Source organism: Portunus trituberculatus, chromosome 43 (genome assembly GCF_017591435.1).
Source record: "Portunus trituberculatus isolate SZX2019 chromosome 43, ASM1759143v1, whole genome shotgun sequence".
Classification (NCBI taxonomy): Eukaryota; Metazoa; Arthropoda; class Malacostraca; order Decapoda; family Portunidae; genus Portunus; species Portunus trituberculatus.
This window is the reverse complement of record NC_059297.1, coordinates 23,694,126-23,710,951: the sequence shown is the minus strand read 5'-3', so window position 1 is coordinate 23,710,951 and position 16,826 is coordinate 23,694,126. Positions and strand designations below refer to the sequence as shown.

General features: G+C 44.4%; 1 protein-coding gene across 1 annotated transcript; it reads left to right on the top strand.

Annotated features, from left to right (window-relative positions):
* The first annotated feature begins 7,957 nt into the window (after positions 1–7,957).
* Positions 7,958–16,083, top strand: LOC123518319 (BTB/POZ domain-containing protein 6-like). Its single transcript, XM_045279076.1, has 5 exons — positions 7,958–8,602; positions 9,869–10,117; positions 11,468–11,563; positions 14,386–14,525; positions 14,819–16,083. The coding sequence occupies exons 1-5, from the start codon at positions 8,435–8,437 to the stop codon at positions 15,561–15,563; spliced, it is 1,398 nt and encodes a 465-aa protein (XP_045135011.1). The 5' UTR covers positions 7,958–8,434; the 3' UTR covers positions 15,564–16,083.
* Positions 16,084–16,826: the final 743 nt, after the last annotated feature.

Sequence of the window (16,826 nt, the reverse complement as noted above, 5' to 3'; positions counted from 1 at the left end):
TCGTGGAAAATATTATCGTGGAAAATCGTGGAAAATATTATCGTGGAAAGTGGAAAATATTATCGTGGAGAATCGCATCGCAGAAAATATTATCGTGGAAAATATTATCGTGGAGAATAGTATCGTGGAAAATATTATCGTGGAAAGTATCGCGGAAAATATTATCGTGGAAAATAGAATCGTGGAAAATATTATCGTGGAAAATGGAATCGTGGAAAATATTATCGTGGAAAATGGAATCGTGGAAAATATTATCGTGGAGAATCGCATCGCAGAAAATATTATCGTGGAAAATCGAATCGTAGAAAATATTATCGTGGAAAATATTATCGTGGAGAATCGCATCGCAGAAAATATTATCGTGGAGAATCGAATCGTGGAAAATATTATCGTGGAAAATCGAACCGTGGAAAAACGCATCGTGAAAATATTATCGTGGAAAATCGTGAGGTTGTTTATTTATTTATTTATTTATCTATTTATCATATGCTTTATAATATATATGTAATGTACCATGGTGTTATTTGTACTTCTCGATATTATCTTTTCATTCATAATTCAGGACAGACTACGTAAAAGAGAGAGAGAGAGAGAGAGAGAGAGAGAGAGAGAGAGAGAGAGAGAGAGAGAGAGAGAGAGTATAACAGCAAGAGTAGGGAGGCGGTGGCGTAGTGGATAAGGTGGTGAGCGTGGGATCGGGAAGACGTCCACACGTAGGTTCAAATCCATCAGGTATCGGCTTGACACTTTGCCATTTATCGAGCAGTTTAAAATCACCTTCATGTCACCAGGATACCCAGGCTCTAGGTCAGCGTTTCCCAACCTGGGGTGCTAGCACTCTCTGGGGGTGCTGAAATCAATCATAAGGATGCTGGGAAGTGATGCACACACCACTTTCTTTTATCCTTCTAATAACAAGATTTTAGTTAGAGGTGCTGGACTCCTTAGACATGACAACAGCGGGTGCTATGGTCGGAAAAGGTTCAGAAACGCTGTTCTAAGTGGTTACACCAAAGATGCGCTTCGGTGGTGATATGGGCCCTAACATGGGTACCAGTATCAACAAAACTGCCTACGCCACTAATGGTTGGACGCTGAACAGCGCTTCCAATACTCTTCAAGTTACCTTCAGGAGCTATAGGACAGGACATAGTAGTAGTAGTAGTAGTAGTAGTAGTAGTAGTAGTAGTAGTAGTAGTAGTAGTAGTAGTAGTAGTAGTAGTAGTAGTAGTAGTAGTAGTAGTAGATAGTAGTTAGTCCAGTAGTAGTAGTAGTAGTAGTAGTAGTAGGAGTAGTAGTATCCCTGTAGCCCATAAATTCCCGTGAAAAAGCCCACATGGTAAAAAAAAACAAGCAGCAAATAATGTCCACGCACTCTTCACAAACTCTAGGGTGAGACACAGCCACGTTTCACTTACTCTGCGGACAAACTCCCCACATTTCTCTCTCTCCCACTTTCTCTCTCTGTCCCTCTCATTCACACACTCACTCACACACATTCCTACTCTCTCCCTTCTCTCCCACGTTCGCTCTGTCCCTCTCACTCACTCACTTACACACTGCCCCACTCTCTTCCTCCTCTGCCACGTTCTCTCTATTCCTCTCACTCATTCACGCACTCACTCACACACTGCCTCACTCTCTCCCACACTCCCTCTCTGTCCCTTTCACTGACTCAGACACTCACTCACACACCCTCCTACTCTCTCCTCCTTTCCCACGCTAATCCAGTGTAAGCATTCATGAGTTCATACCTATAAATCCGTTCGTCTTCGCGTGGTATATCTCGGCTCTTCACAAGTTTTGTAGAGTGCGCCGTTGCTCCCCACCAACCCCCAGCGTGGTTCCTCTGTCTGGGTGTTGAAGATTTTTCTGTCTTTTATCTCGCTTTGAATTTCACTTGAATCTTGCACCACGACAATGATTGATATGTTCTTTGTCATTTCTTAATTTCTTCCTCTGCTATAGTAAATAATCGATATTTTTTGTTGCCTTGTTTTCTTTTGCTCTCATTTTACTTATACATCTCTTCCTACATGTTAAAGCTTCCAAGTACACAAACAGATAGACAGAGATATAGACAAAACATTAAATAAGAAAGAAAAGAGACAAATAAGTAGACAGGAAGACAATTATCTACTCAGAAAGATAAGAAAACAGACGGACTAATAGATGAACATAATAAAAGACAGGCAACTTCTTAGAGAGATAGATAAAACAGATAGACAAACAACCGAATACACAACTCAATAGACAGATGGATAAAGACAGACAAGAAAAGAAAAAGAAAACAGACAGACATAAATAGGCAGCGAGACAGAAAGACAAACAAAACAACGGTTAAGTGAAACAGGCGGTCTAAATGACAGAGAGACAAATAGACAGATAAATAAAGAAATATATAGGGTTGTTTGAGAGACTTACGATTGCTATTAGAGAGAGAGAGAGAGAGAGAGAGAGAGAGAGAGAGAGAGAGAGAGAGAGAGAGAGAGAGAGAGAGAGAGAGAGAGAGAGAGAGAGTGTACGTGTGCTTTTCCCCTCTTAGCCTTTCCTCCTCACTTTCCTCTCCACTCCTCGCTCCATCTCCTCCCCTCCTCCGCCTCTCCTCCCCTCTTCATTCACTTCTCTCTTCCTACACTTTAGCTTTCCTAAATCAACACTTAAGAGTTAAGAGTTGTGTGTCTGTATGTGTGTGTATGAGAGAGAGAGAGAGAGAGAGAGAGAGAGAGAGAGAGAGAGAGAGAGAGAGAGAGAGAGAGAGAGAGAGAGAGAGAGAGAGAGAGAGAGAGAGAGAGAGAGAGAGAGAGTAAAATAATGTACAGACTCACAAGACAATAGAAAGTAAAGATAGACAGACTGGCAAGAAAACTGATATTAACAGAAACTGAAACTGAAAGACAGACAGACAGATGACAGACAGACAGACAGATGTAAGGAGACAGACAGACAGACAGACAGACAGACAAACAAGCAGACGGACAGGCAGACAGATAAAAAAAAGAAAAGATAGACAAAATGTGAGACAGATAGGAAGACAAACAGACAAGTTGATAGATAGTAGAATAGTAGACTATAGACAGGAAAGAGACAGACAGACAGACAGACAAATAGTTGGACAGGCTGACGGATAAAGGAAGAAAATATAGACAGGAAGTGAGACGGGTAGACAGATAGGAAGATAAACAGACAGGTTGATAGATAGTAGACAGACGAAAAGGAAAGGAAGTCTGGTTAATGGAAAATTTTTACTAATAAAATTGTTAAGAAAAATGATGAAGTCTTCACAAAAATAGGCCTGGAAACAAAATTAATAATAAAGTTTGTGAAAAATAGATGGAAAGGATAACATTTCTGCATTTCTCCTCCTCCTCCTCCTCCTCCTCCTCCTCCTCCTCCTCCTCCTCCTCATTTTCCCCATACCTGTAATCAATAACCTTGATAAACAGTTACTTTGATACCTCACTCTCCTTTCTCTCCCTTTCCCCCTTTCCATCTCTCCCTCACTCACTCGCTCACTAGCAATCCATCCCTTTTGCCTCCTAGCTCTCTCTCTCTCTCTCTCTCTCTCTCTCTCTCTCTCTCTCTCTCTCTCTCTCTCTCTCTCTCTCTCTCTCTCTCTCTCTCTCTCTCTCTCTCTCTCTCTCTCTCTCTCTCTCTCTCTCTCTCTCTCTCTCTCTCTCTCTCTCATATTTTATTTGCTTTGTTTGTTTTCCCTGACTCTGACTTTTCCTTTCAGATATTTTTTGTTTTTATTTTTGTTTTTGAAGTGTGTGTTTATTTTCCCGTTGACATTTTTGCTTTCTTTTTTCATTTCTTTTTTTTTTGTATTTTTTCCTCTCTGTATATTACTTGAGTGAAAACTATCCTTTTTATTTCGTCTATGATATTTCTTGCTTTATTTATTGTCTTCACCGTTTATCTTTTATGGTCATTTATTCATTCCTCTATTCTTTTTCAATTTTCTCCCCCTCCCTTCTTTGTTATCGCAGCTACTGTATCTCCAACTTTTCCTCCTCCTCCTCCTCCTCCTCCTCCTCCTCCTCCTCCTCCTCCTCCTCCTCCTCCTCCTCCTCCTTCTCCGCCTCCTCCTCCTCCTCCCATACTTCGTGCAGGTAAAGGAAACAATGTTGCCTAGCCTGCACACCTGTCTGCCTTCCGCTAATTAACTTGCACCTGTGTGTGTGTGTACGTTTGTGTATTTCAGAATGAATGGTGTGGTCTGTTATTTGGGGAAGAGAGAGAGAGAGAGAGAGAGAGAGAGAGAGAGAGAGAGAGAGAGAGAGAGAGAGAGAGAGAGAGAGAGAGAGAGAGAGAGAGAGAGAGAGAGAGATAGCCGAAGGTATTAAAAATATAAATAAAAGAAATATCAAAAGCTAAAGTAATTAATTCTCAAAGTTTTTCTCTCTCTCTCTCTCTCTCTCTCTCTCTCTCTCTCTCTCTCTCTCTCTCTCTCTCTCTCTCTCTCTCTCTCTCTCTCTCTCTCTCTCTCTGAACTAGTCTAGAAATAACAATTAATGTAGCACCTTCCTCATTCAACAATAACAACAACAACAGCAACAACAATATCATCATCATCTTTCTGTACCATCATCATCACTACTACTACTACTACTACTACTACTACTACTACTACTACTACTACTACTACTACTACTACTACTACTACTACTACTACTACTACTACTACTACTACTACTACTGCTACCAGAAATAATGAACAACCCAAAAAGAATATCACTAAAATCAGGAATTCTAAGAGAGAGAGAGAGAGAGAGAGAGAGAGAGAGAGAGAGAGAGATACAATTTCAGGGAGCCAATAGCGAAGTCTCCCTCTCATAGCCTTTCATCTTCCTTAACGCGCCACCAGAGGGACGGACAGGGAGAAAGAAAGCGGGATACAGTCCTCACTTTAGAGAGAGAGAGAGAGAGAGAGAGAGAGAGAGAGAGAGAGAGAGAGAGAGAGAGAGAGAGAGAGAGCAACAACCTAATCATCATATTCTCTTGTAATCCACTCAAAAATGTGTTATTGCTTTATTCGGACCTAATTTGAAGCTTTAGTACATATGTTTCACCTCCCATTATTCTCTTCTCCCCTTCACTCCCTGCGTCTTGTTTCTACTCCTCCCCTTCTCCCCTTCAGTCCACCATTCCAGCAGTCAGTTCTCTTGCAGCAGTTTGGCTCGTGTTACTGCGTTCCCGGACGCCCCCTTAGTGGAGACTGCCGGCCACGCACTCCCCTTCACCAGATTACCTCGCTCGCCTCAACAAGGGAAGGGAGGAAACAAAGAAGTAACGACTGAAGACATTGGACCAACCTTGTGTCTCTAGCTGTATGTTGTGCCGTGTAGTGTTTGGGGTGACGAGGGCCTTAAGGGTTGTGCAAAGGGGTGGTTTTCAGTTGTGTCGTATGTGTTTTTGTCTCTTCTGTTGTGTTTGGACTCTTCCGGGGAACTGTTGGGTTGTTTGGGAGGGAGGGAGGTGTTGTGATTTGTCTGCTCTAGGTTGTTTAGATGTGTTGATGGTTTAATTACCCAGTGACTGTCCCTGTGGTGTTGTAAATTGGTTTTGTAGTTTTCCACAGTCTGTGTTGTGTGGTTTTGGTGGAACGAGCGTCATTTATCGTCCAGAGGTTGTGTAAACAGTTCACTTACCCGTTGATTGCCACATTGGGACGTTGTGGAGGGCGTAAGTAGTTTTCTAGTGGTTGTGTTGTGTGTGGGACGATGTGAATGGCTTGTGCGTCTCCCAGAAGTTGTGTGTAAAGTTTGGTTTGTTGTCCAGTGACAGTCGAGTTAAGATATTGACTACGTGGGTAGCTTTTCAGTGGTTGTGTTGTGTGTGGGACATTAAGAGCATAGGTAGTCCGTTTAAGTAGTTATTCAGTGGCTATAATGCGTCGGGATCTTGTTAACTGGGTAAGTAGTTTTCCAAGGGTGTTTTTTTTTTATGGACATAAGGGTTTTATTTGTGGTGAGTGATGTAGGCAGTTTGGCCAGTTGTACACTATTTAGGTATGTGGGCAGCTCGGGTGGTTTGTAGATAGTGTGCTGTGTAGGGATTATGTGTGTAGTGTGATTTGTGGGGATGTGAACAGCCCAAGTGGTAGTTCCTAGAAGACAATTGCGTTGAGGTAAGCTAGACCAATGTACAGAGACGGTGCTGTATAGGGATTATGTGGGCAGACTGAGTACTCCTTTAGGTTCTGTCGTGTATACACTTGAGAAAAGCCAAGAAGTAGTTCTCTAGAGACTGTAACGTGATGGGATAAGTGTTAAGTAGCCAGACCAGTGTACAGAGACAAGGTGTTGTGTAGTAGGGATGCAGGCAGACTGAGTACTCCTTAATAATGTGCTGTGTAGTGATGTAAACAGGCCAAGTAGTAGTTCCCTAGAGACTGTATTGCGAAGGAGTAAGTGATATGTAGCCTGGGCAGTGTACAGAGGCAATGTTTTGTGTAGTGATTATACAGGTAGACCGAATACTCCTTCAGGTGTGTTGTGTAATGATGTGAATAGGCTGAGTAGTAATTCCCCGAAGAGACAATTACGCAGGCAGATTGTGGGTAGTAACGAGTGTATATCCTGCCAGAAGAGAAGTTGTGTTGCGTGTAGACTTTGTAAACCGTCCGACTAGTTTCCCAGAGGCTTTTATACTTTCATGTTGTGTTATGGTCCTGTTTGTGTGTGGAGACGCTCTGGGCAGTCTTGGATGTGCAGTTTTAGAAATGATACGCTATTGCTGATGGTTTATGCATGCACCTGATATTTTGAAATGTCACTAGAAATGCCACGTTTCACTTTAGTGCTGAACAGTGAGCCAATGTCTGTATTATGCACGGATGCTTGAGACAGGAGCTTCGAACAATAACCGCGGTATGAATTGCAGACTAAACAAAGATGGCAGAGGCTTTGTTGAACCAATCTTTGACGGAGCAGAAGCAGGAAGAGCAGCAAGAAGGAGATGAAGGAAGGAGAGAAGAGGAGGAGGAAAGACGGCCTGATGAAGGGGGAGAAGCAAGGGAGGAGGGAAGAGGAGCAGCGAGGGAGGAGGAAAAACAAAAAGAGTTAAGAGGGAGAGAAGAAGAAGAAAAGAGAAGCTGTAGGGAGAGAGAATCAAAAAGATGAAAGCAAAGTACAGAGAGGCAGAACAATCAGACGAGGGAATTAGAGAAGGAGAAAAGGAGGAAGGAGAAGCAGGAGAGGAAGAAAGACAACTAAATGAAGGAAGAAAGGCAGAAGAGGAGGAGGAAAGACAACCAAATAAAGGAAGAGAAGTAGGAGAAGAGGAAAGACAGCCAAATGAAGGAAGAGAAGCTGGAGAGGAGGAGGAAAAATAGAAGCAGGAAAGGAGGAGGAGGAAAGGCAACCAGATGAAGGAAGAGAACCAGGAGGGGAGGAAGAAAGACAACCAGAGGAGAGAAGAGAAGAACAAGGACAAGAAGGACAGGCAGAGGAGAGAAGAGAGAGAAGAGGACAAGGACAGGCAGAGGAGAGAAGAGAAGAACAAGGACAAGGACAGGCAGAGAGAGAGAAGAGAAGACAAGAACAAGGACAAGAACAGGCAGAGGAGAGAAGAGAAGAACAAGGACAAGGACAGGCAGAGGAGAGAAGAGAAGAACAAGGACAAGGACAGGCAGAGGAGAGAAGAACAAGGACAAGGACAGGCAAGAAGAACAAGGGACAGGCAGAGGAGAGAAGAGAAGAACAAGGACAAGGACAGGCAGAGGAGAGAAGAGAAGAACAAGGACAAGGACAGGCAGAGGAGAGAAGAGAAGAACAAGGACAAGGACAGGCAGAGGAGAGAAGAGAAGAACAAGGACAAGGACAGGCAGAGGAGAGAAGAGAAGAACAAGGACAAGGACAGGCAGAGGAGAGAAGAGAAGAACAAGGACAAGAAGGGCAGGCAGAGGAGAGAAGATTAGAACAAGGACAAGGACAGGCAGAGGAGAGAAGAGGAGAAGAGGCAAGGACAAGGACAGGCAGAGGAGAGAAGAGAAGGACAAGGACAAGGACAGGCAGAGGAGAGAAGAGAAGAACAAGGACAAGGACAGGCAGAGGAGAGAATAGAACAGGGACAAGGAGGACAGCTTGATGGGAGAAGAGAACAGAGACAAGGACAGGTAGAGGAGAGAAGAGAAGAACAGGGACAACAAGGACAACCAAATGAGAATAGGAGAGGGGCACAGGAAGAGGAGAGAGCAGCGGAAGAAGGAGAGGAGATAGAGTTTGAAGACGATGATAATGATGATGAAGAGGAGGAGGAAAGAGAAGCAGAAAATGGAAGAGAACAAGAAGAGGAATTACAACCACAACAACAAAACAGAGGAGAAGAAAGACTTGTAGGAGGAGGAGGTGTAGTAGATAACAGAGGAGGCGTAGGAGCAGTAGGAGTCGTAGGAGCAGGACCAGGACAAATATTGGAGCGACAGGACCAAATGCAGTGGAGAGAGGAGCTGAAGAGGACGCAGGTAGCCAGGTTGACAGGCAAGGACTGGTGGCAGTGTCATCTGGCCACGGTGAAGCAACGCATGGCCACACTGCACCACCAAAACAGACTCTTCGACGTAATACTGATCTTCCCTAAATACCAAGTGGAGATGAAGGTATGTGCGAGGCGAAGGGAGAGAGAAAGTACTTGTAGTGGATTGGAAACAGAGGAAGTAGTTGAGGTTGTAGTTGATGGAGAGAGTAATAAGAGATTAGCATGAGGGTGGAGACTAGGGTGTTAAAGACCGTATGATTTACAAATAGAGAGAAGGTACTGGCCAAGGGAGACTGTTTAGGGCACGATTTATAGGGTAGAGAGAAAGTGAAGACGAAGGAGATGCAAGGTAGTGAAGCGTTTGAAGTGAGGATATGCTGAGTAGAAGATTGAGTGGAAGATAGAGATGTGAAGTATGGGAGACGGCAAGGTTTGGGAGAAATAGAGACGTGGAAGAAGACGCGCAGATAGGGAAGTGAAGGAGGCTTGAAAAAATATCAGGAGGCGAAGAAGGGATAGAAAATGTGTAAATGTGTAGGTGAAGATTTGGATGTGGTGTGGAACGAGAAAAATAGACGTGGGTGGAGGTTATAAGCCACGTGGAGTAAGGCGGAGGAAGGAAAGGCGAGACAGGGTGGGAAGGAAGAAAGGGGAGAGAGAGAGAGAGAGAGAGAGAGAGAGAGAAAGAGAAAGAGAGAGAGAATGACACGGGAAGAACAAAGCAAGATAGTGGAGGGACAGTGATGAAGGGGAGAAGTCGATAGGCAGAAACGAGGGTGTGGATGTGTTGAAGGAAGGAATTATCACAAAGAAGATGAAGAGAGGTGCAGAAAGGGGGAGATAAGATTGGGACGTGGAGGGAGGGACGGACGGAGGGAGTGAGGGAGTGAGGGAAAGATGCGAGAGACTATAGAATTCGGTGAGTGAAGTAGAGGGAGGGAGAGGTGGTGGTGGTGGTGGTGGTGTACAGTAGGCTTATGTTAGGGGAAGTGAGATTCGTGTAACAGGGAGACATGAAGGGAAGGAAATGAAAGATCCGTTGAAGGAGAAGATTCATAAAGTTTGAGCGAGATGGAAAGAAAGGTGGACAAACTGATACGAAACTGTAACTACAACGATTATTATATTCGTTTATCATCTTTCCATTCATTTTAAAATAGTTACTGAAAACACTCGGAACACATACCACCACCATCATCACCATCATCGCCATCACCATCACAACCAGTACCCTTAACACCACTCCACCATCATTACCCACCACTTAACCACCACCCAACACCTTTATTACCCCATAACCACAACTATTACAAACATTACCTCTCACCTCCACCACCCTCTAAAACACCATTACCACCAGACTAACCGCATTTCTCCTCCCTGTCAGACACACAAGTTGGTACTGGCAATGAGCAGCCCTGTCCTGGAGGCAATGCTGTACGGGCCGATGAGCCAAGTTGCTGACGGGCACCCCCACCACCTGACGCTGGCGGAGGACTTGCCTGAGACCTTCGAGTGGCTCCTGCGTTACGTGTACCGCGACGAGACCAAGTTTCAAGGCACCATCCAGGCTTTAAGTGTCTACGAGGCGGCTCACAAGTACCAGATGGATTCCCTTGCCAGATTGTGCTCCCAGGTTAGTGTTGGGGACGGGTGTGTGTGTGTGTGTGTGTGTGTGTGTGTGTGTGTGTGTGTGTGTGTGTGTGTGTGTGTGTGTGTGTGTGTGTGTGTGTGTGTGTTTGTGAATGTGTGTGTGTGTGTGTGTGTGTGTGTGTGTGTGTGTGTGTGTGTGTGTGTGTGTGTGTGTGTGTGTGTGTGTGTGTGTGTTTCACTGTATGATCTGCTGCAGTCTCTGACGAGACAGCCAGACGTTACCCTACGGAACGAGCTCAGAGCTCATTCATTATTTCCGATCTTCGGATAGGCCTGAGACCAGGCACACACCACACACCGGGACAACAAGGTCACAACTCCTCGATTTACATCCCGTACCTACTCACTGCTAGGTGAACAGGGGCTACACGTGAAAGGAGACACACCCAAATATCTCCACCCGGCCGGGGAATCGAACCCCGGTCCTCTGGCTTGTGAAGCCAGCGCTCTAACCACTGAGGTACCGGGTGTGTGTGTGTGTGTGTGTGTGTGTGTGTGTGTGTGTGTGTGTGTTTGTTTGTGTTTGTTTTAAGGAACGATTTAAGTAAAAGAATGAGTGTTGTTTGGGTGGGAAGTGTTGTATGTTAGAAAATGTGTATGTTTGGGTGATTGGGAATTCATTAATCAATTGATAGAAAAAAATGGAAAGGTGCCGCAACATTGTAGATTTTCAAGACACTTCTCCTTAGTTTTATGATTCTCTTGACTTCTCTTTTGGGACCGGTACCTCAGTGGATCTTTTTATTTTATTCATCTCTTTATATATTTATTGCGGTTTATTGTCCTTGCACGTGTCCCTCCTACATACATTAACAAACAGGGCGAAGAAGGAGAGCTTAGTCCACGTATGGATGAAACTATGAGGGGGGAGAGGTGAAACGAAGTGCAGGCGGAGAAATGGATGAAGGCATAGAGAAAAGAGTAATTGAAGTGGTACAGAGGGATAAAAAGTACAGGGATGGGTGGTGGGTTTGGGTGTGAGGATGTGTGGATGAAAGCATGAGAGGGAGAGGTGAAATAAAGTGCTTGTGGAGAAATGGATGAAGGCATAGAGAAAAGACTAATTGAAGTGGTATAGAGGGGAAAGAAGTACAATGATGGGTGATGGATGGGTATAGAAATGGATGCAAGTGATGGGTGCAAGTGTGGGGAGGAAGAATGCACTAAGAGATGAAGGAATGGATGATGGGTGAGATAGGGGGAAATACAAAGATTGGGGAAAATGAGTGTATGTGCGTGTATTCTCCCTCTCCTTCTCTCTTTCTCCTTTATTCGTCACAACCACCACCATTTCCTCTCCTCCATCTCTGACAAACACCCTCTACCTCCACAGTACCTGTCAGACTCCGTGACTCCTGACAACTTTCCCTACGTGTTTGATCCCGCTGTGCTGTACGACGACACAGAACTACTGAACAGGTGCTACGAGGTGAGTGGCGGGCGGCTCTTTGTGCATGAAAGGCTTGATGGCGGCGGCGTGGAGATGAAATGAAACTGGGAAGCGGCGGGTGGGCGGGCGGGCGGGGCTGTAGTACTTGCACGGTGAGAAGACGTGACGAGATGAGAAAGTGGCTGAAAAAAGAAGTATTGATGGATTGTTGGAGGATGTGAGTGAGTGAGTGAGTGAGTGAGTGAGTGAGAGGGTGGATGGATGGGTGGGTGACTGAGTACATGAGGGGAGAAAAGAAAACGGATTAAATGAAGTAAGAAAAAAATAGGGGAAAAGGAAGAAAAGGAGAAGAGAAGAAAAGAAAAAAAAATTGAAGAGTGGTAGTGAGGTTAAGAGTAGAAATAGACGGGAGAGGAAAAAGAAAACAGACAGAAGAGGAAGAGAAAATGTAGGAGACAGGAGAAAGAAAGATAAAATAGAGAGAAAAAGAAATAGGAAAGTAGAAGACGAGTAGGAGAGCGGAAAAGAAATAGACGAGAGAGGAGGAGGAAGACAAAAAAGAGGAGAGGAGGAGGAAGACAAAAAAGAGGAAAGTAAGGAAAAGAGGAAAAGGAAAAAGAGAAGGAAAATAAGAAAAGGTGGAAAAGCAGAAAGAAAATAAAGGTTATGATAGAGAAGGCTAATAATAGTGTTAACAATATATTGAGACGAAAAAAAAAAAGAAAAGAAAAAAAAAAAAAAGACTGATATAAAGAAAAAAACTTGGGTAATGTGAAACTGACAAGAAAGATAATTGATACAAAGTTAGGAAAGCTTAAGAACAAGAGGGAATAATAGATGTAGTTAAATTGATGCCTCGTAAATTAAAGTATTGGAAAATTATGAAACACGAGAATTTTTAAACGTAGAGTTATCAGTTATTATTTTGTTTTTTTTTTTATACAGTTTTGTTTCTCGTTCATGTTTACCGTTGTTGTAAGTTTATCTAATTCTTTATTTTATTATGTTATTTTCTAGCAAGGTATGTTTTATTTTTAGTGTATGTGTGTGTGTGTGTGTGTGTGTGTGTGTGTGTGTGTGTGTGTGTGTGTGTGTACGTGTGTGTACGTACGTATTGCTGGAAATAACACGTTTATATAGTTCATTTTCATATTTAGTTTTTCTCAGTTCGTTATTTATTTATTCATGCTTTTTTTTTTTATCCAGGAATTTTTTTTTGTCATATTTCTTCTTAATTTGTGTTGCAGTCATTTGTATTAGCTTTTATAAATTATTCTAGTTCTCGTGTTAATTTCACTATATGTAGTTTTGACACTATACTTACTTTTGAGAAACATTTGGCTGTCTATTATGTTATTATATTTACCCATCTTTTCCCTCTAATTAAGGCGTGTTGAACCCCATCAATACTGGGACGCATTTCTACCATGATTTTTGGGAACAATTACACGATTTCATTTACATTAGGAAAGGTTTATGTAGGTCAAATGATTAATGGCCAGTCTTCACTACTCTAATCCACACACAAGTTTCTAAAGCTGTATAAAGTCGCTGAATAGTAAGTAGAATGAGTATGGAAACCAAGCATGGTACTGAATGGTTTAGAATGACCCACCCGATTACTGTACGTAAATGTTAAAAGGAAGAAGGAAGGAAAGAAATATTTGGAAAAAAAGTGACGTAAAGCGTTAGAGAAGACACAAGAAAGAGAAAAGCGAAATGAACATTACTTAACGGAAATTCCAGTTAGATGAAAGAGAGATTAGTGTTGCGATTAGGAAGGTGAAGGATTAAAGTTAGTTGAGAGTACTGGGAATCAGAATGAGGATGACTAATTGAAGGAAGGAAGAAGCAACGGTAGAAAGGCTTACTACTATGATGATGGAGGGGGTTGGTGTGTGTGTGTGTGTGTGTGTGTGTGTGTGTGTGTGTGTGTGTGTGTGTGTGTGTGTGTGTGTGTGTGTGTGTGTGTGTGTGTGTGTGTGTGTGTGTGTGTGTGTGTGTGTGTGTGTGTGTGTGTGTGTGTGTGTGTGTGTGTGTGTGTGTGTGTGTGTGTGTGTGTGTGTGTGTGTGTGTGTGTGTATGTGTGGTTGTGTGTGTGTGTGTGTGTGTGTGTGTGTGTGTGTGTGTATGTGTGGTTGTATGTGTGTGTGTGTATGTGTGGTGTGTGTGTGTAATTCACCTCGGTCGTGTGCTGGTCACCCAGCCAGTCTTCCCCATTACGGAGCGAGCTCAGAGCTCATAGACCGATCTTCGGGTAGGACTGAGACCACAACACACGCCACACACCGGGAAAGCGAGGCCACAACCTCTCGAGTTACATCCCGTTCCTATTTACTGCAAGGTGAACAGGGGCTACACATTAAGAGGCTTGCCCATTTGCCTCGCCGCGCCGGGACTCGAACCCGGCCCTTTCGATTGTGAGTCGAGCGTGCTAACCACTACACTACTACGCTGTGCGTGTGTGCGTGTTTCACTGTTTGATCTGCTGCAGTCTCTGACGAGACAGCCAGACGTTACCCTACGGAAACGAGCTCAGAGTTCATTGTTTCCGATCTTCGGATAGGCCTGAGACCAGGCACACACCACACACCGGGACAACAAGGTTACAACTCCTCGATTTACATCCCGTACCTACTCACTGCTAGGTGAACAGGGGCTACACGTGAAAAGAGACACCCAAATATCTCCACCCGGCCGGGGAATCGAACCCCGGTCCTCTGGCTTGTAAAGCGTGTGTGTGTGTGTGTGTGTGTGTGTGTGTGTGTGTGTGTGTGTGTGTGTGTGTGTGTGTGTGTGTGTGATTGTCTTCTACAAGCCACCAACTCCTGCCTCACTACCTCTACCCTGCCGTGACAAAGGTGGCAATGGTGCAGGGGCGGGAGGTGCTGAGTTGCCCGGACCTGTGTGTGCTGCGGCGGCCTGCCCTGCGCGCCCTGCTCACCATCCCACGCCTCCACGTGGACAAGGAGAGCTACCTGTTCCGCGCCCTCGTACAATGGTGAGGTTTCGGAAAGGTTTGGGGGAATCAACAGTGTGAGGAGGGCGTGTAGGTGGAGGAAGGTAATTGTAGGGGTATTGGCGGTAGGGAGATGAGATGAAGATTTTTTTCTGAAAAATACGATGGTATATAAATCATTGTGCACTCAAAAGAAAAGTGCTATAAAATTTTCTTTTTCCGCCTCTCCTTCGTTTTTTAACCATTTTCCTTTTTTCCCCATCTCCCTTCTGAACTTTTCCCGATGATTTAATGGCTCCAGCTGTCATTTCCTTTGCACCTTTCGCCTCGCCCAGGGGTTGGTACCACCTGGACGAAGGGCCGCCGCTCCCCGCCAAGCCTTGCCCTGATATGCTGCCAGTGCGGCGGCGGCTAAGGGCAGTCATCGATGAGTTTCTGCCGTACGTTCGCTTCCTGGCGATGAGTCTGAACGAGTTCGTGACTGAAGTGGAGGGGAGCCAGCTGCTGAGCCCTGACGAGTGCATGGCGGTGGTGCGAGCCATGCGGGGCACCGCGCCTGCTGCCGTGTTGCCACACTTCATATCGGCCAATGACACGCGGCGCCGCAGAGGCTTGGTGACCGTGGCCGTGCTTGTCAGCCCGCCATCCAACGAGACGCTCTCCTTCGAGTACATGGAGGTCCTCAGCATCAACCTGATGCAGAACCTGACGGTGAGCGCCGCCCTTCACCTGGTGCGTCTGGCCAGCACGGGCGTGTGTAGCCTGCGGGAGGGCAGCGTGGTGGTGTGGGACGAAAGCGGGGACCACGTGGCCAGGGGTGTGTGGTCAGGGAACGGTTGTCTCTTTCGTCGCCCTGTATCACTGGCGGTGGGGCGACGGTACTCCGCGGTGCTGACGCTGAAGGAGGCATGGTGTGTGCTGACCACCACGGCCATCAACGTGACCCACAAGCGAATCGTCTTTCGAGGTCAGACGCAGTGTGGGGGAATCCTCAGGCTGGAGTACATGTCCGGCACCTTCTTGCCAGTGCCCTCCCTTCAGCGCCCCTTCCCGGCCGCCGTCTATATTATAGATCCCTGATAAGTCCTTTCTGTAGCGTTCCGAGGATTCAGGGTTATTGGAAGTTAAGACAAAGGCAAGACGTGTCCACCGCAAAAGCTCAAGAAAACGGAGGCAGTGGTAGGAAGACAGGAAGGCTAAAAAAATCCTGGGCGGGAATGACGTCAAGACTTGAAAGCTGCGTGAGGAACAACTTACGAATATTTCTCCTCGAGGTTCTCCTTCTTCGTCAAAAAAAAAAAAAAAAATTTAATCGAATAAGTTTGTTGATTATAATGAAATGTTATTTTAGGCTTTTTAGTTTTAAAAAGACCATCGATCTGTTTTTAGAAAGGTTTTAAAGATTTTTCTGTTCGAAAAGGCTCTTGCTTTGTTTCAATTCTTTAAAGACCTTAGCACAAATAATGTTATTTTAAACTGTAAAAACAACGTAGGTTTTTTATTAGTACTTTTAATATGCATCTTGACTAGGAATACGAAATAAGTTTTAATTTGTCTAGTATTATGTAAATTAGTCATTCATATAAAGAAATATTGATGTGTAATTGTTATTTATACCCTAAAGTAGTGCGGAGTAGTCTGTATTAATTCATGCATACAGTGACTATTTTCTTGAGACCAGTCCTAAACTGAAAGTTTTGATGAAACCGAAACCTCTAGTGTGAATAGAGCAGATACGAACAGGAACTGTATGTATGTATGTACGTATGTTCAAATGTCTGTCTGTCATGAATTGATGAGACACAGTAAGCCGGGCATGTGTTAGTTTGTAATACTTCCTGGTTCCGGTGTGGTTATACTCAAGTGTGGATTTTTGTTCGTCTGTCTGATGAACGTGAGCGATGGTGCTTCTATATTATTACTTCGTTCTGGATCGTTCTTGTAAACGTAATACTCGACATGGAAATGCTTCCTTGACTAAAGTTTGGTTGGTTACGTAATTACAGGTGTAAGATGCGTAGCGATTGTTGCGAATAATGCAAAGCAGCCATTCCACGAAGCCGGTAAAAAGAAGAGAGATTTCAGGGTACGCTGATCTGATCTGAAGTTATGACATTAGCAAATTAGTATAGCAATTGATATGAAAGAAAGCGTAGAAGATAGCAAAAGATTGCTGCGATGAAAAAAGCTGAAGACCATCAATCGAATGAGAGAAATTGATAACCAGGAATAGCTAGGTTTCCTCCTTGTCTAAATGAACAGTATGAGTGGAAGCCTCCCTTCCACCTCATACATGTGTAGCATACTCCATGCATGGACGGATAAAGGCCACTGTATGGAGCA

Excerpts from the sequence above, each read along its gene's own strand:
- LOC123518319 (XM_045279076.1), top strand. The coding sequence starts at position 8,435 with ATGCAGTGGAGAGAGGAGCTGAAGAGGACGCAGGTAGCCAGGTTGACA. Across the intron at positions 11,564-14,385 it reads TACTGAACAGGTGCTACGAG|GTGGCAATGGTGCAGGGGCG; the intron begins GTGAGTGGCGGG and ends GCCGTGACAAAG. Across the intron at positions 14,526-14,818 it reads TTCCGCGCCCTCGTACAATG|GGGTTGGTACCACCTGGACG; the intron begins GTGAGGTTTCGG and ends CGCCTCGCCCAG.